General features: G+C 48.0%; 1 protein-coding gene across 1 annotated transcript; it reads left to right on the top strand.

Annotated features, from left to right (window-relative positions):
* The first annotated feature begins 420 nt into the window (after positions 1–420).
* Positions 421–24965, top strand: DUSP10 (dual specificity phosphatase 10). The gene is made up of 4 exons (XM_032103057.1): positions 421–557; positions 2137–2982; positions 20209–20586; positions 23685–24965. Exons 2-4 carry the CDS (start codon positions 2181–2183, stop codon positions 23948–23950), a joined length of 1446 nt encoding a protein of 481 aa, XP_031958948.1. The 5' UTR covers positions 421–557; positions 2137–2180; the 3' UTR covers positions 23951–24965.
* Positions 24966–26464: the final 1499 nt, after the last annotated feature.

Genomic DNA, 26464 nt, shown 5'->3' with positions numbered 1-26464 from the left:
CAGACGGGCAGCACTGCCCGCTGCCCCCGCGCTCCGGGAGCGGGGCTGATGCGCTCCCTGGCCCCCGTAGCTGGTGTCGCTGCCCCGTTGCCGTGGGCCGGTCGGTGGCTTTTCCCGGCGCAGGGCCGGCCGCGGGACGCTCCCGGGGACGCTCCCGGTGCCGCTCCCGGTGCCGCTCCCGGTGCCGCTCCCCGTCCTGCGGGGGGCGCTGCCGCGGGGCCGCCTCCGCCCGTCCGCGGGGAGCAGCCGCTGCCCCGGGGCGCGGGGCTGGCGCCGCGCCCTCCCCATTGGCTGCCGGTGACGTCACCGCCCCGCCCCCGCCCGGCCCCCGCGCGCCGATTGGCCGGCGCTGCCGCCCGTCGGCGCGGGCCCCGCCCCCGCCGGGCCGTACATTTACGCGGTAGCAAAAGAGAAAGTAACGAGGATGGTGCGGGCGGCGCGCGGGGCGCGGGGCGGGCGGCGCGCGGGGCAGCGGGCGCGACACGCACCGGCACCAGCGGCACCTCCCGCGGCGGCCGCCGCCACCTGCGCGCACCGGGCCGGAGCGCGACGCGCCGGTGAGTGCGGGGGAGCGGAGCCGAGCCGAGCCGTGCGGGGCACAGCGCGGAGCGGGGGCCCGCGGCTGCGGGAGTCCGCGCAGGGGCTGCCGCGGCGGTGAGCGCCGGCCCGGCCCGCCGCGCGATTGGCGGCGGCCCCGGCTCCCTGCGTTCGGTGGCAAAACTTCAGCTTCCCGCTTCTCGTGGGCTCTTTCGTTGTTTCCACTCTCTGGGGGAACTGGGTTGTCTCCCTCGTTTATTTAAAATTTTTAACTGCGTCAGGCGAAGACGCTCAGGGCGCCCTTATCCTAGTTTTTATCCTAAAGTAGGGCGAAGGAAGGGTTGGGAAAAGAGCGGGCTGGGAAAGCCTCCCGAGCGAGCCGCCGCTGGCCCCGCTCTGCCCGGCCGCGGCACCTCCGCCGTGCCCCGGGCGGGTCGCGGCACCGTTCCGCGCTCCGGAGGTGCCCGCGGGTTCGCTCCGTAAAGCGGTGGCTGCTGGGGATGGCAGTGCCCCCCGGCCACCCCCTATTCGGGATGGGCATCTCCGTGCCGCTTCCCAGCCGGCCCGGTGCAGAGCCGGCTGGGGCGGCAAACGGGAGCTGCGAGCGCTCGCCCCGCTCCGGGGGCTTGGTGGAGTTGGTGAAGTTGGTGCTGGGATGGGTCTTTCAGAGAGAGCTGCGGCTGCTCCCAAAGTAGCTGGTGAAGGGGACGCATTGTCAGGGCTGGCTTTGGGTGTTTTGCTTTTGTCGTCTTCCTCGTCTGCCGAGTAGAAATAGGGGGTTCTAATTCTGCGTGCTGCGTCTCAGCAAATGGAAAGGCAAAGGTTGGGCAGGCAGTGACCTTGGCTAGGGGGGGAGGGGACCACTCTTTGTAGAAGCTGTGAAATGTGGTGGGGAGCGGGGAACTTGCCTCACGGACTGCTGGAGAACAACAGCCTTCCCCAGCCTGGAGCTAGGGGCTTAACTGGGTCTGGATTCACCTCTGACAGGGGGAGGGAAGTGTAAGGTGCACACTTATAAGAATCTCCGGCACCTATTTTTTCCGTTTTCTTCTGGGTATTTTTTGTTTAGCCTTACGTGTTTAAGTTTGTAACTGTCTCAGAAAATTTATTCACAGGCTAATTTTATTCCAGCATGCTGGAAAAGTTGCATATCGCCCCTGACACATTCAGCTATTCAGCTCTTACGCGTTCCTCCCTGTAGTAAAGTCAGCCCAGTAGTTGCTTCCTTTTCGGTGAGCAACGGGTGAGGGAACGTGCCTCTGTCATTGTCAGTGGTGAGCCTTGCAGCCTGGGGTTTCGGAATAGCTCAGCACCATCTGCATGTAGCTAAATGCCTCCTCCTGGGTGCCACTGCACAGTCCAGGCTGCTTGTGTGGATTCTGTGTGCCATGGGCGCACATGCAGATAGCTCAGGTATTCTCTGCAGGATTGGAAAGGCTTTTTAGCAACTACTGTGAGCTGGTGACTGTCAGAAGGGGTTGTTAGGTTGGGGATAATGGGTGTTGGCAAAATAAGTTGTTGGATCTGTAGCTTTATGTGATTCCATGATCTGTTTTCATCACCTTTTTCCTTCTTTCCCTTCTGCTTTTTCTCTTTCAGGGTGATCTTGAGTTCTTCTTAACTTGCTAGTGCTCAGCCTCCTCATGCCTCCATCTCCTTTAGACGACAGGGTAGTAGTGGCACTTTCGAGGCCAGTGAGACCTCAGGATCTCAACCTGTGTTTAGACTCTAGCTTCCTTGAATCTGCCGCTTCTGCTGGTGAGAGCCACTCCAGTCTGCTTGGCGCAGCTGTTGTGTCCCTAAAGACTGCTAATCTCACGTATATGCCCTCATCCAACGGCTCTGCACGCTCCCTGAGTTGTGGATGCAGCAGTGCCAGTTGCTGCACTGTGGCAACGTACGACAAGGACACTCAGGCCCAAACTCAAGCGAGCACCAGCAGCACCCACGCCGGAGCCTCCCCTGCCTGCCCCGCCAACCAAATGGTCAACAGCAATGAGAACGCCGGCAGCCTGAGCCCGCTGGGCGGAGTGGGGAGCCCTGTCTCGGGCAGCGCCAAGCAACTCGCCAGCATCAAAATCATCTACCCCAATGATCTGGCCAAGAAGATGACCAAATGCAGCAAGAGCCACCAACAGAACCAAGGGCCTGTCATCATTGACTGCAGGCCTTTCATGGAGTATAATAAGAGCCACATTCAAGGGGCTGTCCACATTAACTGTTCTGACAAGATCAGCCGGAGAAGGCTCCAGCAGGGCAAGATCACGGTCTTGGACTTGATCTCCTGCCGGGAAGGCAAGGACTCCTTCAAGAGAATCTTTTCCAAAGAAATCATAGTTTATGATGAGAATACCAATGAGCCAAGCAGAGTAATGCCTTCCCAGCCACTCCACATAGTGCTGGAGTCACTCAAGCGAGAAGGCAAGGAGCCCCTAGTCCTAAAAGGTAATCCTCCTCATGTCCCACACATAGTATGTTGGTTTGCTTTGCAGCGTGTGCTCTCTGCTGTCAGCTTCACTGATGGTTGGACCTTGAAAACATCCGTTTATCTCTATGAAGGCCTGTGTGCCTCAGGTCACCACTGGCAAAGCAAATGCCTTCCATGGACAAATCATGGGGCTGGTAGCAGGGAGATGCTTGCTTTCCTCTGAATGTTGTCCTTGAGTAGCAGGAGGGGTGGGAAGTGGAAGGAGGAGGAAACATGCTTCCTGGTGTCCGTCTGTGCAGACAAAGAATTTCCCCCAGTGCTTATTCTGAGTATTTATAGCCCAAGGAGCAGAGGTCCAGGAGGGGATACTTCTCTTTTAGCTTGTCAGACTGACCTTTACTTAGCAGCCTTATTTTAGTCCATGTAAAACTGGACTCATAGGTGCTGGAGATGAACAGTAGGAGAGTAGAAGGAGGGGGGAGGAAAGATGAGGGAGGTCACTTGGTCTGAGGCATTGTGTCATGGACCAGTCAGCAAAACTTGAGGAGCAAGCCTTGTTCTGGTAATATGGGGTCAGAATAATGGACAGAGGGAGATTATTTGTTTAAAAAGTGATCTGAAAGTGTTGTGTTTATGTGTATGTGTGCTTATGTATGTATATGGCTTTCCTGCAAAGGCTCCTGTTTTAATATGGAATTTGGTTTATCCCTTAGTGCTTTGGGAGAGATGAGCCCCACCAATTAAGGCATCATCCAAGGACACTTCCCTTTCTTCACTTTATTCTCGAGATCCTATTTATAACAATGCTGCCCTCTAGATTAAATTTCCTTTCCCCTGGGTGTTTATGCCATTCAGAGGCATGGTTGGCAGAGACTGGCTGTGGCACTGGGAAGCTATGGAAGGATTTGCTGCTTAGCTCATACTCTATGTGTTTAATTCACTTAATTTTTCTGTGCAGCTGGCTACGTCCAACCTGCACAGTGTGGCAGGAGAATGGAGTGGGCTGGTACTTTTATCCCTTTTCCTCGGCTGACTTCCATAGCTTTGTAGGACCTAAAGATCCTGTGAGATACTTCGGTGTGTGTCTCTTGTGGAAGCTTAAAATTGCTGAACTGTCTCCTTGCTCCTGGCGAGAGTATGGTCATGCTGGGCTTGTTTTGATACTTGCTACAGGATCCCATTATGCTTTTATTGAGTCTCTGGGGTCATGGTGATGCCCTTCATCTGTGGACGAGGGAGATGAGGCACTTGGGCAGAGTGAGGTTGCCACTGGAGTCCTGCATTTCTGGTGGTAATCCTTCTGTACAGCCTCTGCAGCTGGATATGTGGTTGTAGTCTGCAAGCCTTCCTATCCTTAGAGAAGTGGTGTGCTGAAGGTGTTCTCTGTGTTTGTCTGAAAACGCTGCATCTTCTCTGAACCTCACACTGGTACTTTTTCAGTACCTGGAGTAAGACTGTGGCTGAGATGAAGCTGCAGAGCAGTAATTGGGCAGCGCTGAGCTCTTGGGCCCCGTGGGCAGGTTGTGGCAGCCCCTTCTCCCACCTTCCAGCTCTGTGTGCTGCACTGAGTTTAACCAAGTGCTTGTGGGAGTCCTTGGGCCATTTTTGGTTTTCAGACACTGAGAAATGTTACCTCAAAGCCCTGCTTAGCAGAAATCCCCTCCCCAAAGTGGCCTGTCAACAGATCTGGAAGTGTGCCAGAAGACAGCCTGAATCCTTTGCTTTTTGGATATAGTGATGAGCTGGGCTGGAGCAGACCTCACCTCGTGGAGCCTGTAGTGAGGAGCTCCCCCCATCACCGTAAGTCTCCTCCCGTTCTTTGAAGTGGGGCTCCAGCTGGGGTCAGATGGAGTTGAGCATGGGATAAAGCAGCATTTAGGAAGGCTGTGGCTAAGTTTCCGAGCTGGGGGAGTGGCGCTGGAAGCACTCGTTATTTAGTTTCACTTGACAGATAGCGTTTTTTCCATCGTGCTTCAGGCGCATCCCCATCGCTGGGTGCAGGCACTAGAACGAAACTGGGGGTGGCCGGGGAGCCCTCTTTGCCTGCGTTCGTTCCTTTGAGTGATTTCTCTTGCTCTCCGCTGCCCGGCCCTAATTTATTGCCGGCCCATCTGATCCCCGGTGTTGTGTTTGCAAACACTGGTTGCTAGCCTGGCTGTCCAAGTTCCCGTCCCCCTGATCCGGTGCCACCTTCTCCATGTTTGGTGCTGCCTGCCAGCCCGCGGCCCCGCTGCCGATGTCGTGGCCCCGCTGTCACGTCGGGGGCTCAGTCCCATCGCCGAAGCCGGGGCTTGAGTTACAGCTCTGGCTGACAGCGCCTGGCCCCGCATGCGTGCGGGTTCGAGGTGCCCCCGGCTTTTTAAGCAGCACAGAAAGCCGGTGCTGTTTTCCAAGACAGGGCTGTGATCTATAGATAAATGTATGTATGGTGCACCTTATTAGGCGCGGGTTAAAAAGAGGTGGTCTGGTTTATTTTTAATGTAGCAGGCCAGTGTATAAGCTAGCACTGTGACAAGAGAGGTTTTCGTGTATGCTGTGGTGTGGAGGATTTTAAGACCTCTGTTCCACCCTTTCTATCCATTTCTATCCATCCTTCTTGCTGCTTCCTTTAATGTTTTTTGGTCATAAACATAACATATGCATAATTTTGATTTAAGCTCTTGAAAGGAAATATTTGTTTATTTCTTTTGCCACAAGGCACAGCAACACTTGAGACAGGCATAAATCCTCTATTTTTACAAAAAATAAACCATAACAATCCTGTATTTCACAGTCCTGCTACATGGGCTGTAGCAGCCTGAGCTGTCAGGGCTGAAGCTGCTGCTCAGTCTGTTTATAAACAGAATAGAAAGAAGTCATGTTTCCCCCAACACCCCTAGACCATGTTATTCCATGTTTGCTGAAACCTAGAGGATGATTTTTTTCGCTTTTTGTGGATGCTTTTTTTAAAATTTATGTATTTTTTTTCCTTAGCATTTGAAGGGAGAGGGGGAAAAACAGTGATATGAGCCCAGTGTCCCTTCTGCTTGAGGCCAATGTCAAAGCTAAATTTGGGGAGGGAGAGAGAGTGGTGCTGTGACCCTGGGCTGGGTCAGCAGCCCTGGCCCTCCTTGGTAAGGTTGTACCCCTTTCCCTCCTGCAAACCCAACAGTGAGGCATCTCTGCCTTCCCTGAGCACCTCTGCTCGTAGCAAAGTGTCCTGGAGTCTTGGGGGCTTGTGTGTTTGAGTTTGCTACTGGGACCTAAAAATGGAAAGTGGGAAATTCATTTGCATTCAGATGAAAACTGTTCTTTTTCCCTGACTGAAACATTTAGGCTTGGAGTTCAGCATTTTTTTTCACAAGTTAAATTAAATCTACAAAGGAAACAAAAATGAAAAATTGAAGCATCTGTGCCAGCACATCTTGACAGCTTTTAACACAAGAGGAGTTGCCTTTGTCTCCCTGACCAGGGTCTAGTGGTACTGTCTCCATCCTGCCATTCTTCCACTTCCTTCAAGAGCCAGCAGCAGGAGCCTTGTAAACTTGCTCAATTCTTGTGTTTAGTTTGTAAAGGCTTCTGTGTTTGACTTCAAGGAAGCAATGGAATTCAAAAGCAGAGGTGCAAAATATGATTTGGCTTTTTTGTTTTTTTTTTTTTTTTAATTCCCACTATGTGGTGTAAACTCATGGCTGGATTTCAGCAGAGGAGATGGGGAGGAACTGGCTGGTTCCTCCACAAAAACTGGTTCCTTCTCTGTTCTTGTTCACAGTCTGAGGAGCTTATTTATGCACTGGCTTTCAGTGTTCTCTTTTCACGAAGTGATTTGCTCTCGTTATAGTGGGGAGTGTAAGATCTGCCAACAAACCACTTCATGCTTTCTGCCATGGTCTAAGAATAGTTTCAGATCTCTTACCACACTAGAGTCACATATCAGCAAAGTTGAAACAACTACAGAGGGACTGAGATGCTTACAAAAGGAATAATTACTTGCTTTATGTGCTTCTGTATTCATATAAATACTGTGATCAGCTGCCTTTGAAATACCTGACCTGGTCATAATCCGTACAAATACATTAATTATTACTGTCATTCATTATGTAATTTAACAGTGTCAGTGTTGCTTTAAACCCTAATTGGATTACAGTGCACAAGTGTATTTGAAAGTAAAACTTGATTTAATGGTCAACAAGTCCAGCTGACCAACAAAACATGTGCCTGGCACTTATTTCCACCAGAGATCTCCACTGAATAAGTATTAGGTCATGGCTGTAATAGGGAAGTGTGTAGTTTTAAAAACCCTGGACGTTTCACATGTGTTACTTAACATTTAAAAATAAAGTGTGTTCCCTCTGTGCTGCAGAGGAGAGCTGGCCCCATCAGTCACTGGGGGAGAAGTTTCTGCTGGCTCTGTCAGGGCTGAGATTTCACCATCAGTGTTCAGACTCTGATTGCTGGTGCTTAAAGTATCTTTCTACTAGAATAAATAAATAATCTTCTTGGCTGTCACACTTGAAAATTGGTTGTATGTGTCTGTAGCTTTTGCATGTAGATGAATTGGGACAATGGTGTGGCTGGAGACCATGGTCTTTACCATGTTTTGAGGGCGTACTTCTGCAGAGGAGAGGTACCTCCAAACTTTGCCTGTTCAACAGTAGTGGTAAATGTGGCATTTTCTCCCAGATTATGGCATCTGAGAGTTTGCTGTCCTGGCTTGAATGGTGCCTACCACATTTTAACTGTCCTTGCGGGGAAGAGAGCAATGACACTGCCTCGGAAAGGGAGGAACAGGAAGGAGATTTTTTTTTCCCCCCCTATTTTTGGCTCCCCAGTTTCTCATACCCTTGGAGTTAAGAGGCAAACTTACATTAAGTAAACCTCTCTGAGGCTTGTAAAGAAAAATCTGGTTCCAGTTTTGTGTAAACTGGGGTAACATTCCCTGTGATTTTCCTGGTAGGTAGATGTTGGGTTATAATTAGCTGAGTGCCTCATGTGCTGCCCTTACCCTTGCCCTGCCAGAGGTGAGAAATTCTGCTAGTGAAATCTTTCTAGGACAGTGTGCTGGTCTGTCTTCTAGATTTTTATTCTTGAGGTGAGCACCTTTCCACCTTTTGGAGAGGCTCAGGGTGGAAGGGTAGCTGTGTTTGAGGTTTGAGTGGTGTCTACATCTTAACTAATAGAGATGGACTATTTTTAAAACTTTTATTTTAGACCTATGCATGGGTGGTTTGCCTTCCAAAGTTTTTACTACACTCACGAGCACAGAAGTTTTTAGTGAGATTGCCTTGGCTTTATGATGCGTTTGAAGTGGGGACTCATCCCTTATCTTTAGGCTGTAACTCTGTACTCTGTGAAAAGCCCCATTATTTATGCAAGCAACTAAGCAACTCAAAAGTGAAGAAATGCCATAAACATGAGCAGCATGCACACATCTCAACGTTTCCCTGTTTTGCAATTTCGGCAGCCAGGAGGGAAATGCCTCTCAAATATTCAGCATCAGCTTGCAGGGCTATAGAAGTCATGCTGTTTAAAGAAATAGATTGTGGTAATCTGAAGATAACCTAATGCATTGTTCCTCTGTGTGTGAGATAAGATTATGTGTGGTGCTTTGGCCTTGTTGGGAAGTCCCTGGTGGGTCTGGGAGAGTGCTGGCTACAGAAATCGCAAGGCTGACCTGAATTATTGTGAGTGCTTGTTTTTCTGAAGCTTTGATTCTAAGTTCTCACCTGAATCCGTCTTTAGCAGTTTTTTAAACACCTCTGTACTGTAAAAGTTAATTTGCGGTTATCACAAAGGTGTTTGGTAAGCTGGGGCTTAAAGAAGAGCAGTGTATATATCATGGATGTCACCTTTCCCTGCCTCACCTAAAAGTTAAAGCTGGCGAAGAGTCACGTTGAGAGAGGATGGGATCAAGGTGCTGTGTTGGGCACTGTGTTTGCTTCAACTCCCTCTGGCAGGCCTTTCACCTGCTCTTGATCCATTGAATGTTGAGAGTGGTGAGAAAGCTGAAATGTTCACCAGTACCCTTGGGTTTGGCCACCAGTCCTGGCTGTGCCCGTCAGGATGCCCTGTGAGGAGGCAGAATGGGGACTGCAGTGTGCAGGAGGCACGGAGGGATTCACGGGACCTGTTTCTGCAGCTGGAAAGTCCAGAGGTGCTCGTGCTCTCTGCACAGTGTGTTGGTCAATGCTCTGTGGTTCACTAGTGAAGCTTGGAGCTTTTGTTGTTTTGTTTTGACACCTTGTGACTTTTTAGTACTTGAAACTCTCTGCTTCAATTAATATCTATGGTGGAGGCAGCCTCACATCCGGGAGTACTCTGAAGGTTGTTTTTGGTTGTTTTTGCTGCTTTGAAAGATGTTGATTCCTCAGGTGCTTGTGTCCTAGCAGGAGGTGGTCTCTGACCTAGTTCTGGAACTGTACAGCAGCATTTTGAGGTTGGAAGTAAAGGGGGAGAGATGGGAGAAGCAAGTCAGTCCACCATGTGGTGCAAAAAGAGAGTAACTGGACTAGAGGGATAACTGGGCCTAGATAGCAGGGTGGTCTCATGGCCAGGGGAGCTCTGACTAAGCCTGCATGACAGACTTTCCATGAGGCTTTAGAGAAGCTATTTTCGTCTGATTGAGCTTTTTTTTGCTGTCCTTTGCCCCGTTTGTAACATTGAGTTTATCTCTCTTGTTGCCACTGGTGTTGTGTCGTTGACCCAGGCTCATCCACAGTCACAGTGGTGCCCTGGGGCAACCCAGGTGCCTGCTGCAGAAAGTGGGAGATGGACTCAGGAACACCCTCATTCCTTGACAGTACATTTTTGCTAAATTGTAGACTCTGATTTGCCTCCAGGTGTTTCTTGTGCTTTAAAAAAGTCGAGGTTCACCTTTGTGTGTTTCTTTGCTTGGGTGAGGGGATTGCCTTCTTTTTGAAGGACAGCTCTTTTCCCAGTAAAAAGAATGAGATCCAGAAGGGGCACAAGCTTCTGATCTCCTGGAACATGGTTTCAGTGAGCCTGAGCCAGGAGAGTGTGTGCAGAGAGACCCAAACTGGTGAGTCTGCAGAGAGCAACTGGGACCTTGTAGGTCTAGGTGCCACCTAGCCCCTCTGACCTGAAGGAATGAGCTGCTGATTGCTGCTGCCTGGGGCAGTGCCACCCTTGTCTAGCTCAACTACACAAACAGCTCCTTCAGTGGGAGCTCCTGCGCTGAGCTGTCCCCACTGGAGGGTCTGGGGATAGTGGGGTCGGGAGGGAACTGTAAATCTGTCATCACCTGCTGCTGGAGGGACAGGAATGCTCCTACTGGGTGGGAGGGCTTGGGAGCCACTGCTCCTGCCAGGGTTAAGTGGTGGTTCATGTGTATGCAACACCCTGCTTCCAAGATCAGGGCTTTGAAGGAGTAAGTTGGAAAAAATAAATTACGAGAATAATAATAGAGATGTGAACACATTGGCTCTAACTCTTTTACTATGCCTTAGCTTTAAAAAGTCTACAGCATGCCTGGATTAATTCCCACTTGATTCACTGCAACAGAGAAGAGCTGCTTCTAATTAAAGGTAATAAAAAGAAGAACAAATGTTACTCCTTGTCCACACATGAATTATCATATATTTTATTTTTTTTACAATGGCTTGAAGAGACTTGGAAAATAGAGGATAACTTGCAGGCTTCTGTCATATCAGTCGAATTTGTTCATTATGCCAAAGTGTGATATTAAGCCTTATGTAAGCAGTTGAACACTAATGTTTTAAAGCAAAAGCTGCTGTTGGAGCAGTTGACCAGCACTGGGTTGGTGATGGGCTCTTAATTTTTCTTGGTCTCTGTTAAGGTAATGGGAATCTGTCTGCCCAGTTGATGAGAGCTAAGAATAAGACTTCTGCTGCTGCTTAGAATTTGCTGGCATATTTTAGGTACAAAACCACTCTGATTGTTTAAAATGAAATTAATCTTAAATTCATAGGTGTTAGTCCAGCAAGGCAGAGCAACATCTCTGTTGAGGGATAACACAGTTCTTATGTTTCCTGGGCAATATTAGTGTTAACTCACCTGTGGAGACAAGGAGTCATTTTATTTGGACACAAGGGTTGATTTTCATCTGGCTGGAGATATTCCTTGTTTCGTTGCTGTTTAGCTCTGGATTCTGTAAGTGTGCCTTTTTCTTCTCCCCCTCTCCCCGCTTCCTTCTTGTCTTGACTCTGGAGAATATGGATGCAATCTGGGTCAACTTTCTCTTTCCCTATGGGGTTTTTTGGGGCTAGCCTTGGTTCCTTGACCATTAGGACTGGGATTTATGTGCCATCAGAGCTTGCCCTGAAGCTTGTGTCAAAGTGGGGACTGGCATGCACTATGCTAGTTCCAGTAGTTTGCTGCTTTTATTATGGACTGTGTGGCACTGGGCTATGTCAAGACAACACCCTTTATTTTCTCCATTTTTCTTTCATGTGCTTTGGAATACTGTGCTGGAAAATGTAAAATCAGAGCCAGATAGTAGTATTTCTAGCTAGGAGGGTAGAAATTTTTCAGTCTAAAAAGGGTTTAAATTCATCAGGAATAGATGGTACTTCCAAATGGTGGTGTGGTATATCAGCACCCTGTTTTCCTTTCATATTAATGTGCATGGTGCTGGTGTTCCTGATGTAAAGGAGCAGCGGTTTGAACTGGAAAAGAGCCTGTGTTATCCTCAGGAGAAACAAAGCAGCCTGCTCTGTTGTTAGAAAGAAGCTGTCCTGGAGAGGTTGCCCTTAAAAGGGGAAAGAGAATAAATGGATGGCTGAAGCATGAAAATGTCAGTGTTCTCTAAAACACGCAGATTAAACAGAAAGGTCCACTCCTACGCATCCAGGATTACGGATGTCTGAGACAGTGCTGGGACCCTTCTCCCTCCTCAGACATGCTGAGCCACAGCTCCCTGCATCCTGCTCATGTGCTGGCTCTTTCCAGGCCACTTGCTTGAGATGCATATGGTGATGGCCAGGGAGGGAACTGGTAATAGTTTAAAAAACAAATGAAACTTGGTGTTCTGGGCAAATCTGCTCAGCTCTACCTCTGTCTGGGTAAACAGACCCATAGCTCTTTGTCAATATAAAACCATTTGTGGTATTTTATTGCATTAAAATAGTTTCTGTTCCCTCCCCCCTCACTTCCCCTGCCTCCGTTGTACATAGCTTTAGCATTTCTTGATGACCTTTTTGTTAATATGATTTCCAGTGGGAGCATTTCACAGTAGAAGTATGTATTCCTTCAGGGTTTACGCTGACATTTCCAGTGATTATTTAATTGGACTTCATGTTAGCCTGCATCCCCACGGGAACACGTACTTGTGCCATGAGAAGTTGTAATGTGACTAATTTTGAGTTTCTGCTATAAACGCTTGCTCTCCAGGGAGGGTAAGTCCAATCCCCCTCGGTGGCTGCAGAGTCGTCACCATGATGTGTTTGGGTTGTGGGGTTTCTTGCCTTGTTCCTATTTACATTCTTGTGTTGTTTAGTCCTTGTACCGAAATTCAGAGCAGGCCTTCTCCTTCCTCTTTCACCTTCCTGACCGCTCCCCAAGGATAACGCAGTGCTTTGAAGGATGCTGGCTTATTTTCCTGTGAATACTTGAGTTTTTATTTTGAAGTAATCAGACTCAGCACTCTCATAGCATAGGGCAGATTTCCGGTTACAAGCTGGAACCACTGTCTTGAATGCTGATGAATAGTCCAAAGGTTAGTAGCATCTCTTGGAAAAGCTGGCAGGTAAAGGGATGATATGGATGTGATGTGTGGGTTTGCATGGGTGTCCAGGGTCTGAGAAAAAAACCCTAAATTTAAGACAAAAACGTATAAAGAAAAAAAAAATTAAACTGAAATCCAAGAAAGGTTTTTTTAGTGACAGGTCAAGAAAAAAAATGGTTTCTTTCTAATTGGAATGAATTTGGATGATCTAGTAGTCATGAGAAGAGGAAAAGTGAAGGGGTGAGAGCTGGAAAAAAGCAAGTCGTGTTGAGGTGTGAGAGGCTCCTGGGAGTGATGATGTGGTTGAGAATGGGTGGTGGTGGGATGGGAGGAGCTGAGAGTGGAGCTGGGCAGAGCCAGCAGCTCTGGCACAGCCTGGCATGGGAAGAGGCTTTGGATGACCTCTCTCCTGCCTCCCTGGGATGTGTCCCTAGGACAGCCAGCTTTGCTGTGCCTGGTGTCAGAGGAAAAATATAAAAGTAGATGAGGCTGAGGAACTCAAAAGCCAGTGGGGAGAGGATGTGCTGCGGCAAGGGGTGTGAACCATAGTGAGATAAAATTAGAAATAACAAGCAAACGTGTGCGCACGTCCCTCGATGCTGAGGGGAAACCTTTCCTCTTCATCCGGTGTCATGCTCTTGACTTCTAAAGGGACCTCAAAGCCATTGTGTCAAGGATGTGCTTGTGACTCCTTTAAGCCAGAATTCGTGTACAAACTGACCTCTCGGGATAGTTCCCACATGGAAAAAACCTGACCTTGCAAGTTCTTCGGAATGCAAAGTTTTGCCTTTATTTTGAAGTGCCGTTGGCAGCTCAGTTCAAGGGAGAGACTAGATTAGATTGAGTGTATCGAGGTGGAAGCTGTTCTTTGTGTGTGCTGTTTACTTTTACTTTTTTATGTTTGTTCAAAGCTTAATCTTCTGCAGCACGGCTGGTGCTGAATGCTGTGTGAGTGAAAGGGAAAGCCCCATGGCGGGGTTTCCTTGGAACATCCCACAGACAGGTGAGAAGTTCACTAATGTCACCTGGCTGAGTGTGGTCCAACAGGTCCCCACCCCCCTGGATAGAAGGGAGTTGCCCTTCCTGCTGTGTGGGCAAACACAGTATTTCCAGCCATGTGAAAGTTTCTGCAGCAGTGAGGGCAGCCTTGAGCACTGCTCTGGTGTAGCTGTGGTGAGAAGGACATCTGCTTGGAGAGTAGGAACACTCCTACAATGATCTGCTTGGATTAGCTCCATTGGTCTAGCAGAAGTGTGGGAAGCAGAGCCCTGCTTGGACAAGGAGAGTGTGTGTCTTGTCAGGAGATCTGAGCATCCCTTCTTTCAGCGCTTCAGGATGAACAGAGCATAATCCCCAGGACGTACCAGGAACCATCTTTGCCGTGGCTAAAGTCTTGCCAGCAGCATTTGTGAGCAAGTGTGGTGGCTGCATCTTCTACTGCAAGGTGGCCTTAGCTCCTGTGCCCTATGGGTGCAACCCCAGTGCCTCCATGCCCTCCCTGACAGTGCCCTTGGAGCTCAGCAGACCTACACCTGCAGCTGTAGCCATGTTGGTGGTATGAAGGGATGGTCTAGGTGGTTGTCCATACCCTGGAAGTGGATTTGGCCTATAATGGCAGAATTTTGCTTCAACCTGTACAGCAGCATCTTCCTTGGTAGAAGGCCCATGGTACAGGAGCAGCCCAAACAGTGGCATTGCAGTGCTGGTGGCTCAGCACCACTGTGCCACCCTGCAGCAGGACCTCCAGACACTGGTGGCAGCGTGGTGGGGGGTGGCCATGGGACCTGGGCCCTTCTCCCCAGGAGGCTCAGGAAGGGGGAGAGCACTGGGTGTGCATCTGGACAATACCTAGCTTCTATTTTTACATGCTGGAGTCACGTTTGCTTAACCTTGAGGCATCCTGTGCTTTTGAATCAACTTGACACAAAGTCATCTGTTCATTAATAACACAGGAGCAGTTTAATTGTTGTCTTAGTGGAAAAATACATGAGACTGTCATCAGCTGTTGCTTCTGGCACTGCTTTTCTGCAGTAATGTAAATAAATGAGGTCACGGGTTTAAGGGAACAGGCTGTACTTGCACAAATTCAAAGCGTTGTCTTAAACAGATACGCACCAATTGTTTGAGGGTCTCCGTCCTGTGCCCCAAATGCTCTCGGTGACATTTCAGCCCTAAACTCACTCAAACACAGCCTCAGGGTTTGCTGTGGTGGTACTGACAGGGCACATGCTGAGTGGGTGTTTTAAAGCTTGGCTTCATTCCTGAGGGAGTAACGCTTCTGGTGGCCAGAACTGTGGTATCGCCAAATTCTCTGCTGCGCACCCCACAAGAGCCCAGCAACACGAGAGGAGGGGAAGTTACAGATCAAACATCTCTTCTGCTGATAGGTCCCAGTGTCCTGGGATTTCTGCTCTCGTTGTGCTTGTGTGTGTGTTGCTTTTCATTTTTTTTCTTTCTTTTTTTTTTTTTCTTCCTGAGATGGCTGTGTGGTATTGTAATCGAGGATGAGCAGAGCCAGAAATCCGCCTGGACAGCTTTGAAAGCTGTATAAAAGGTCTGGTTGTCTCCCTGAGACCACGTGCTCTGTCTAAATGTGGCTCCCACATCTGCAGTCTGTCATGTATAAAAGTATGTTCCTGTTTGCAGTGGGAGCGGGAACACCCAGTACCTGCCACGCTCAGAACAAAGTATATCCACACCGATGAGGTAATGCAAAGGTGTTGCTTTGTGGTGGGGATATTTCACTGTAGCTGCCTCTCTCTAAGCTCTCCCACTGGAGAAGGAACAAGGTCATTTTCTCCCTTAACTGTGGGGTAAGAGCCTGTTTCCAGATAGGAAACACATTGCAAATATGCCAAAGCATATTGTAAACCTACATCCTAGTTTGCATATAGTCACAGAGCCAGAGAGCAGCAGTGGTGGCTGAAGGAGATGCCAAAGGAGAGACAGAGGAGGGCAGGTGTTACTGTACTCCTTGTACTTTTAAATTTGCAACATTCTTGAACAAACAACAGAAAACCCCAAACTAAAAAGCTGCAATGGAACAAACAAACAACCTCCCCCAAACAAAATAAGCAAACAAATCCCCAACCAGCCAACCCACTTTCATAAATTTGTGCGGGGTAAGGTTTGTTCTTCTTGATTTCTTTGAGGATGATGCTATTGCAAGGTCACAGTTCTTCATAAAAAGCTGGCTGCCTCATTCCTGCTGTATCTTTTGTGTCTGTTTTGCATCATATTTTCCCTCCTCTGTTGGCAAATGACAGACACTGTGTTAAGCATGACTTTTATGCCAGCACCATGCTGCTTGTCTTTTTTTATTTGTTCGGAGCTGCTTTGGCTGCTGTCCAGCTGCTCACCTGGTCTTGCAGTCCTGATGTGAGCCCAGGGCTCCTGGGTGGCTTTGGAGCTGGGAAACCTGTGTGCAGCTGCTGCTCGGGAGCTGCCTGGTGGGGGAGTCTGAGGAGCATTAAGTGAGATGTTTATGGGCAGATGGCTGCAGAGAACTTGAATGAATGAGAGGGAATAGCTGGAGCACGTACGGTGCTGACTTGAAACTTCCCAAAAGTTTTGAGGTCTCAGACACTCCAAAGTCTGGTGTCACTCACTAAGTGTTCTGGCAGGGCAGGATGTTGGAAAATGTCATGCAGTTACAACTGCAAAAATGGTTCTGCAACCTGGGTCTTGCATCAGTAGTGAGCAAGAGCCCTTGGTGTTCTGTTGTATTCTGCTAAATACCAGGCAAGGCCATCTGCCAGCAAGGGTTCTGCTTCATGGATTGATTTCCTCATGGAAGAAATACCTCGGGTTCCTCAGAGTGCTGAGGGTCTTTGTATGTCCATCTCTGTTTTGGTTTGGGTAGGTTCAGCCCTCTGAACGCCCGCCCAGCAGCCATTCTGGAACAGAGTAAAAGCACTTGGGATGTTCTCTGTGCCCATGCACAGGCTGCACGGCACTGGCTGGGTGTACTTCCCCACACTTTCCCCAAGCTTTGGTTATTGCAGCTCTGTGGAGTGTTTAAAGCCAGGAGAGATGGTGCAGGGAGGACGTTCTGTTGAAGTGGACGCAAGTGGTTCATCTGCCTGCTGGCATTTTGGTTTGTCACTGAAGGTGGCCACACTCCTGAGTCCAGGCTCCATGGCTGTGGTTTTAACAGCACAGCCATGCGTTCCCATGGGCTTTCTTGGTGGATCGATGATATTGCCTCTCTATTTGGGTTGCCTCTGTCTGATGAAGGCTTTTCCCATATTGCAAATGGCATCCGAAAGTCTGCTTTTAAAATGCAGCTTCTGTGCTAGTGAGAGGCTTCTGCTAAGTTGTGCTGCTTGGTCACGGGTGCTGTTACTGCCCTCTGTAATGCTTCCTTCATTCCTCAGGTTTGGAAAGGTTTGGGCAGGGTCAGCCACAAAACAGCTTTTATTACAACCCTGAGTGGAATCTCTGCATCCATGCCTCAAGCTTCTTTGTGATCTGGAGTTGTGGTCAGTAGCAGTGATAGGTCTTGCACCTTACTGAGTTTAATGAATCAACTCTTAGACCAGGCCTGCAGGAGCTTTGTGTTGGCCTCCCCTCTGGGTACAGCCTCTTCTCTCCTACCTCTTCTACCATTCCTGCATGAATGCTGAAATAGCAGCTGCTTGACAAGGGAATACAAATGCATTTGATTACCTTGTACGTTGTATTTACCTTCAGTAGGAGAGTCCATCCCTCTCTTTCTGACTGATCATTATTAACTTTGCTTGGACCTGTTTTGGGAGATAGTCTCAAACATTAGAAAAGCCTGAGCATTATGCTTGCATGAGCTCCACTTAAATTACCCTAGCGCCTCATAAATCAGTTTGTGCAAGGATCGTGTGTGGTGAGAATGGAACAGCACTCAGGAGGTGTCTGGGTCCTGTTTTGGGACCTGCATGACTCATATGGCAGTACAGATCCAAGCTAAGCTCCTGCTGTTGGCTTAGGGTTCAGCTTTCCCTCCATGACTGCATCTTGCTGCATCCTTTCTGGGTACCAGTGTTCTTGTCCAGTCCTCCCTTGCTGACATCTCTGAGCCAGTTCAGGTTAGTAATCCTCTCACCAGTAACATGTTCTTCCAGGAGCATTTGCTCTGAGAGTTGCTTTAAATTTTGCTTGAACTGATTTTTTAACTCTCCTCCCACATGTGGAGGTGAACAAGGAGAATGGGGGATGTGAACTGACATTAGGAATGGTGACACTGGCAAATGTCTGTAAAAAAATTGTGGCTGAAGGTATTATATGTTTGGCTACTCCACTTGTTTGGGCATCATCAACATGGTGTGTTTGGGGTTTCTTCCCATCCTGTGCCCTGATGCTCTGCTATGTCTTACAAAGCAGCTGGTGAAGCAGGATGGTTTCTGCCACACCATCAGTGTGTCCCCACCTGAGTGATGAACCAATGGGATCCTACCTCCACCTGGGGCTGCTTGTTCCCAGAAGTCTGCAGCACAGGTGGACAATGAGTGTTGGCTCTGGGGTCACTAAGACAACTTTTTCAGGGGTTTTCTTGGGAATCCCAGCATGCTCTGGTTATTGTTTAAACAGCAATATTCAAGCTGAATGGGTTGCTTGCCCATTCAGAAAGATGGGAATATGGTTTAGGGTTTAGCCTTTAGCCTAGGCTATAGGCTGGGGTTGTTGGTTTAGATGAGACCTCAAATATCTTCAGCTTGGAGACCTTCATCTTGTTTGTTTTCTTGGGTGGACTGAGAAAACTTTTCAGACCCGTTGAGGCCAGGTGGTGCAGCTGAGCTCAGATTTTTGCCCTTGCTCTTCTTTCTATCCTGATTCCCTGTTGTAACAACTTTGACAATAGAGATCTTTAAGGCAAAACTGTTTGCTCTGTGTCCCGTAAACAGCAGAAATAGCTGAAGACAAGCACACTTTTGAGGCAGGGGAAATATTCTGCACTTTGTAGGCATTTCAAGGATTTCTGGGAAATTACGTTACTAGCAGCGTGTGAAGGACACAAGTTTGGATGTGGAAAAGGGCACTTGCATTAGAGGGGCTCAGATGATTGTAACCTAGTCTGGGTGCCTCATGCTCATGGAATATAGCACAGGACACCGAAATGGCCCTGGGTGGGTCCCACCCCATGGGCAGGCACGTCACGGACACTCAAATTGGACATTTGAATTGCAGCACTCAGCAGGAGGCACTGAAACCCTTGCTGTGTCTGATCCAGGGCCTGAGTGGCAGCATGTTCTGCTTCACTTTAAAACTGTCACTAGATCACTGTGAAAGAGCATGGAAAAGACAAACAGCCTCTCATTTATTTTTTTATTTTTCTCTTTAAATAACATTATTGGGATGGCGACACTCCGCATTTATTTTGGCTAGTGTGGCACTTTCTAGTAACTTCAGAGTAGCTCTCCCCTCTCCTGGGTTTTTTTTGGCTTGCAGTTAACAAAGTGCAATTGAGCCTGAGCACTTGGCTCGTCTTGATGCCGAGCATGACTTCAAGTATCCTGGTACAACAGCAACGTGCATGAGGTGGGGGAGAATGCATCCCTGCATTTCTCCTCTTTCTGCCTTTCTCTTTCGGAGGAGCCACCTGTTAGCATTACATCAGCGGCTCCCAGGAACGCCACCGCCTCCTACCAAAGGCCTCGAACAAAGTAGTAGTTCGTGTATTGTTTGCACTCAAAGAGCTGATGTCATGCCAGCTGATGTCATTGTGTGCGCTGTGTGATCGCCATGGAAACGGGGCAGGTGGGGAGCCTGCCGCTGATGTCAGTGCAGAATGAGGTGTAGAAAGAAGGTCCACTTTGCTTGCTCCGGCTCTGCGAAGCCACCCTCCTCAAAAAAAAAAAAATTGAGGGGGAAGGGAAATGGTGCTTGAAAAAGCTGGCAATAGAGCAGGCAAGGCACGAGCTGAAAAAGTGACTTTTCCCTCCCCCCTCAGATCCATTTCCCCATCCATCTTAATGTCCTAAAAATAACTCTTGCCAGATATTTTCAGGTGGCCGGGGCAGCAAAAGGAGAGCTGTTTGCCACATGTTAGGCAAGCACCTCAGTCACTGTGAGGTTACAAGGAGTGGTTTTCTTTTGTTTGGGAGCACAAACGGGTACGAGCTGTTCCCTGGAGCGATGCCGGGGTGAGCTGCTCCTATCCTCCTCAGGCTGCTGGGTGGGGAATGCTCAAGCTGGGCTGCTAAAGGGCAGGTAAAGCTAAGACTGTCCCAGCTGGCTCGCTGCTCTGCTTTAGTGTGCTGATAGCCCCTTGGCCCCTGCCTTTAGTGATGTTTTCCTTCTTGGAAAAACACCTTCCTTGTGGCACAGGCTGGTAGGTGAGGCAGCCCAGCAGGCTGATGTTGCACAGAGGCTGTTTGTCTGTGAGCCCATTCCTTGGCGCCGTCCGCCACACACAGGGAGGACAATGCCTGCTGCTGATTCATGCCACCCTTGCTGTTGACAGCCCAGTGACACTGCTACAGTGGTGGTGGGAACAGTAGAGCCAGCTCCAGCCCTTGTGGCCCCACTGTGTGCTCTGAAGAAACCTCGAGGTATCTAACCAAACCATCTGCTTGGTCTCTCTTCCCAGGAGGACTCAGCGGTTTCAAGCAGAACCACGAAAACCTCTGCGACAACTCCCTCCAGCTGCAGGAGTGTCCCGAGGGGGGAGGAGGGGGCGGTGCCTCCGCTGTGCCCCCCGTGCTACCTCAGTCCATCCCCACCACGCCAGACATCGAGAACGCTGAGCTCACCCCCATCCTGCCCTTCCTCTTCCTCGGAAACGAGCACGATGCTCAGGACTTGGAGAAAATGCAGAGGATGAACATCGGCTACGTCATCAACGTGACCACCCACCTGCCCCTGTACCATTACGAGAAAGGCATGTTCAACTACAAGCGGCTCCCGGCCACTGACAGCAACAAGCAGAATCTCAGGCAGTATTTTGAAGAGGCTTTTGAGTTCATTGGTAATTACCCTTGCCTGGAAATGCTCCAGTTTGGTTTTTTTTTATTGTTATTATTTTTACCAGTTATAACCATTTAGAGTGGACTTTATGATTTGCCAACAACTCCGAAGGCTGGTTAAGGCCACGTTTCCTTTTGTTTGGGTTGTCAGAAATGCTGAGCACCTCATATTTCTGTCCTTTCTCATCTCTGGCAAATCCGGTTAAGTAGCCCAAGGTTACAGTTTTTATCCAGTGATAGTAACGCCTACCTCCAGGTTTCTAAATTCAGGAAACCCCACAAAACTGAGACTTTCGCCATCCCCTCTTTTTTATTCCTTTGCATTCCTAGTTTCCACACAGTGGCTTCCAGCCAGTTTCTCATAGTGACTATTCTTAATGGTGTCTCAGTCTTTGCTAATTTAATGAGAAAACTGCCAAACTTTCACACTTGGCTTGTTTCACCATTAGATTTATAGCTTTGGAGTGTACGTGTGGTTGAGTGGATAGTGATGAAAACTTGCATTAATAAGCCTCTAAACCCTTTAGGCTGTGTGAGAGAGTTCACCACAGACATGCGGCTTGTTGTGGAGATTGCTGAAGAAGTGACCCAGCAGCGTTGTTCTGGACCTCATTACGATCAACACAGCACTGCCCTCAGCCAAGTTTAGGGCCACACTCAGCTAGGCTAAAGCCAAATGGCCACCTTAAGCTGGGCTGGTCAGAGAGGACTTCAGCATGTGGTACTGAAAGCTTTTGAGGACCTTCCCTTGCCCCTTTGTTGATAAAAACCCTTGTCTTTGTGTACACTGCTTTTGTGGCATAGTAAAGGTGCTTCCCCAGCACAAGTATGTGTCCTGAGATGTTTTCGGAAATAGGCTGGGGGGATTGCTGACATAATATTCTCTTTTCTTGTGTTGAGGCTGAGCCAGTCCTGTTACCAGTACTTCAGGCTCAGTGGAGGAGTGCTAGACAAAGGAAGAAGTGTGCTTGTGTGCTGCACCGCAGTGCAGGTCCTTGACTGACCCCGTACTGGAGTGGGTGCAGAGCCATGTTCCTCCCTGCCCTCCTTTGTGCTGGCTCTGCACTCAGGTGCACTCGGGCTCGGCAAGGACTTGGCCCCAGCTGTGGGTCTGGGTGCCAGGGCAGGAGGGCCAGGCTCAGCATGTTGTTATGAGCCCATCTGCCCCTGCTGCGTGCCAGGCAGGGCTGGCAGCTCTGGAGCAGACGGCTGGCTCCAGAGCTGCTGACCTCAGCCTCGCCTGGCTGTGTCTGGCAGGGGGTCGTGGTGTGCTGATGCCTGTGCTCTGTAGCCACACTGCTTTGGTGGAGTGAGTAGAGAAATCACTGCTAATGCTGCAGTTCAGCTGGAGGGCAGGATTAAACCTTGAGTTTTACCACGGGGAGCCCTTGGGCTTGTCTTCTACAGTGTGAAGGATCAAAGGATCTCTACTTAAACTGAAATTTTCCTGTGTGTTGCTAACCCAGCCCCAGCTCTACCAGTAGTGCTGTCAGCTCCCCAAGCTGCCCTTTGCTGTGTGCCTGGGAAGGTGAACATCCTTGTTTAGGTGAAGGGCAGGGCAGAGGGAACCTTGCTTTGATCCTCTGGGAAAAAAGCTGCTTCAAGAAATCCATTAAAACCTTAGACTTTGAGTTCAACAAGATGGGGAGGTGCAATAGGCTAAGCTTAGGTAAAGAGACTGGGAAGCTCCACAGAGGTCCTTCTGAGGTAGAAGAGAGAGATCTCTGTTCCCCTCATCCTCGTGAACTGCAGGATTAGAGTTCTCGAAACCACTGAAAGATAGTGTTTGGCTTGTGACCTTACCACGAGCAGAGAAAGCAGCTCTGCTCTGGAAAGGTTTAGAAAGCGTTTCAAAACCCATTTTACTTTCCTTAATAATTACAGCTTGAGGGTCTGTCTTTGTTTTTAATAAACAAATATTTCTCCATTGAGAGTTTTTCTCCATATCAAATTTAACCAGCTGGGGAGGTAACCAGTCAAAGCTTTCCCTTCCTCAGGGTAAACTTTAAATTGCATTTGAGAAGATTTGGAAATGTTTAAACAGCAGATTGTTGGCCTGTGTTTCTTTAAATATGTCTTCAAAAAACCACAACCAATCCTAGGTTTAGCTAAGACTAAAGCCATAGGAAGTGAAATCATCAGAAACGCTCTGGGAATGTGTGTCAAAATGCGTTAGAGAGTTTCAGCTTTCTGAAATACTAACTGGCAAAAATGTCTAGAGGGAAGTTGGCTTCATTTATGCTTTCACAGTACAGGTTGAACATGTAGGGTGGGTTGAATTGTACTCGTGGTAGGGTTGGATTTGTGCCAAAACCTACAAACTAAATTCACACTCCTGTGGATTGAAACAAAAGAAGTCATTTGAAGTGTCACTTCCTAAAAGTTCTGTCTCCTGGTTTAAAAGCAAGCTGTGGCAGATGAGGATGGTATGGTAGTGACTCTCCTCTCTCATGTCCTGTTAGCATGTGGTTAGAAGGACTCTGTCCCCCCTAAATGTTGCCCAGGGTACCTCCAAGTGATGGATCTCGGTGGAGAAGGGGGTGTGTGTGTATCCAGCTCCTGCTTTTGCAGAGGCCCCACAGCAGAGAGCTCCATTGAAGGTCATTTCAAGAGTAGTTTTGTAAAGCTTCAGAGAACAGGGTTTTGAAACAGATGTATTGTTTTGAATTGAATCTGAAAATACCTGGTTTTTAAAAGAGTGGTGCCCTGCTTTGGAAGACAGGGAGGTTGAGATGCTGACATGATGCGGTGGCATTGCAACTGAGGTGGAAATGGAGCCCGAGATTCCTCATCATGGGCCTTGCCCTCCTCACAGAATGCTCCCTGGCAGTGCAGCAGCATCTCTCAATGCATGATTCCTCTAATAAAGAGATGAGAGTGGACGTGAGGATTTTCAGTGTCAGACTGGACTGGGGATTTCACATTCAGTAGCTCAGAAACCTCAGGGGAAGATGGGCTGGAGGGGAAGGGCAAGAGATGCTGCTGTGCTTGTAATCAAATCAAGGGACTTTTCACATTAAGTTACTCTTAATTGCACTGAGCTTGTTCTAATTTACAAACTAGCAAAAGTCTTACTTTCTTCTGTCTATCTCGTTTGCAGAGGAAGCTCATCAGTGTGGAAAAGGTCTCCTCATCCACTGCCAGGCCGGTGTCTCCCGATCTGCCACCATCGTTATCGCGTACTTAATGAAGCACACACGCATGACCATGACAGATGCCTATAAATTTGTCAAAGGCAAACGACCAATCATTTCCCCCAACCTTAACTTTATGGGGCAGTTACTGGAGTTCGAAGAAGACCTGAACAATGGAGTCACCCCTCGAATCCTCACACCAAAGCTGATCGGTGTCGAGACTGTCGTGTGACGGCCAAGCTGTGAGGGGGCGGAACCTGTTCTTCACCTGATTTGGGGCAGTGATGGGTGGGTTGTGGGGTTTTCTTTTTAGCTTTCAAAGGGGAGTTTTGTGGCAAACTTTTTGTGAATAAAAACCTTTTTTTGTAAGGAAAGGTTTTTAAAAGATCCGAGAACTTTGCTGCGTTTGGGATGCTGTTGTGATTTCCTTCTCAGACGCTGGCAGAGCAGGGAGGCTTCAGAGCAAAAGGAGTACTTTTTAGAATAAAAATAAGAAGAAGAAGAAGAAACGTTGGGCTTTTTTTCTTTTAATTTTCATTTTTCCCTCCTCTCCGGCTACTTGTAGAGTTTATGGCTAAGTAGTCTGTGCAGGTTCATAGACTGAAGAAACCTAAGTTGAAGATGAAACACAAATAGCCAAAACAAAGCAGAAAAAAAACCTCCCTGAAACAGAAGGGCCTTCGTTTTGCAAAGGCTTTGCTAAAGATAACCTGGCAAAATGCTCACCGATGCAAAGGAAATCAGAGCAGCTTAAAAGTCTGCAAGGCACTTTTCGCACTCCTGACTCAAACTAAAGAAGAAAACAAAGTTTATTTGGCGTGTTTCATGTTCCAGTTCTATTTTTCTATTTTGGGGTGTAAGGTTTTAACAGTAAGGGACTTCGATCATTCTATGCCATATGCCTTCACTGGCTTCTTGTGCAATAATAATTTGGGGTTTGTTTTGAGTGTTCAAACCAATTCAGAGTTGGCTGCCCACTAATAATAAGATAATAATTTTTAAAGTCTAATAGTGCAACAGCAGCCAGCTTGGTTCAGAAAGGATAAATGAGAGCAATTATTTCGTTCCTTTATATGATTTTGATCCTGGTTACAGTGCCGTAAACCTTGTTACATATGTATATCAGAATGTACAAAAATCTAGAACGAGCAAAGTTTATTTAAAAATATTTTTCGCACAAAATATTGGTGTGTTTCAGTTGTCTATGTAGAAGAAATTTGATTATAAAACAAAAAATCTTTTGGAAAGTGTGTGTCCTTTTATTTCTTTAGCCATTTTCCATTTTCTTTCTATGGGTTGGGGTTTTTGTTTTGTTCCCTTTGGTTTGTTTTTTTGTGGCATTGTACCTCTGCCATGGACAAAATTGATCTCTCTTGTTTGGCATCTCCCCTTTAGTGTTGCGTTCCTGTCCTCTGCTGGTGGAACATGTTTTCTTTACTTTCTGCTGTACTCTTGCATCTCTCTGTAACCAGATTTTTCTCTCTGGTTCGATTGAATTAGCACTATTGGTGAGGGCTCTTTGGAACAGACCTGTTATTTCTACAGCTCAGTAGCCATTTGGAAATGTAAGAAATAAACAGTCTCCACTGATTCCCTTCCATATTCCTGTAGTTAACTTACCTTCTATGTTACAAAAATGTCCAGTTTTTAGAAATATGTTGGTCACGTGTGCTTTTCCCTGATCTTTCTATAGCCCCCTTGTTCAGCACTTCCACAGTTCCTGGGAATCATCCTCCTGGGATTTTCCCTTCCCTCTTGCCCCTCCTTTTCCAGCTGTGTCAGTGTTGTGTGGTGTGTATTGTAGGGCTGATGTTTCTGCCTGACAGTGTCCCTTGGGCAGCTGACTTTTGCTTTCCTTGTTTGTATTCCCTTTTTTTTTAATTATATGGTATAATCTGATCTGTTCTGGACTGTTACCACCTCTAAAGTTTATTTGTACGAGCCTAAAATGAGTTAGAAAACATTTCTCATATGATTCTGTTGTGCAAACCGATCTGTCCCAGGAAGTCTGACAGCAGTGAAGGCTTTTCCTAGACGAAAACCTACATGGACTGAACCAAGTGTAAAACAGGACCTGTTGGAAAACTTAATGTATAATCACATTAGACATGTATATTTTTGTGGACATTTTACTTAAAATGTTGTTACTATACAGATATTTTCTTGAAACTTATCCCTTTATTAAATTATTTTTCTACTGGAGTTGATTTTTTAAAATTTATTTTCTTTTCTATGATTATTATTGGCCCTTTCATTGAAAACACCCTTGGCAGTGAGTGTTGCCCAGGCAGCAAAACCTCTTGGACTGTGACTGCTCCTGGAGCTAAGGAGAGAGTGGCTAGACAGAGAAGGTGCCATTTGCTGGTTGGGAGCCTTTGTGCTTTGGGAAAGAAGGAGTTCTCTTAGCAAAGCTGCTCTGCTTCCCTCCCTCCCAGCTTTTCTTGTGTGTGGGCCCAGCCTCTTCCAGCTGTTCTCCTTGAGCTGCAGGTGCCCCTTGTTTGGTAGGAGGGAGGAGGTTAGAAAACCCTTCTTGCCAGAGGGCCAAAAGCAGCAGCAGCAGGGCTGAGGGCTGGCTGAAAAGTTGGTCTTTGCAGCCTGTTTGTGGCCAGAAACACTGTGTGATAGTGCTGATGCTCTGCTGGGGAAATGGGTTATTCACCAAAGGGAGCATGCAAGCTGCATACCTGGAGCCCAGCGTGAAGGGAAGGAGGACTTGATTCAAATTTGGTCTTCCATGTTACTGCTT

This window comes from Corvus moneduloides, chromosome 3, assembly GCF_009650955.1.
Source record: "Corvus moneduloides isolate bCorMon1 chromosome 3, bCorMon1.pri, whole genome shotgun sequence".
In the NCBI taxonomy this organism is placed as follows: domain Eukaryota; kingdom Metazoa; phylum Chordata; class Aves; order Passeriformes; family Corvidae; genus Corvus; species Corvus moneduloides.
The sequence above is the reverse complement of the archived record's forward strand: the minus strand, read 5'-3'. Positions and strand labels throughout refer to the sequence as shown.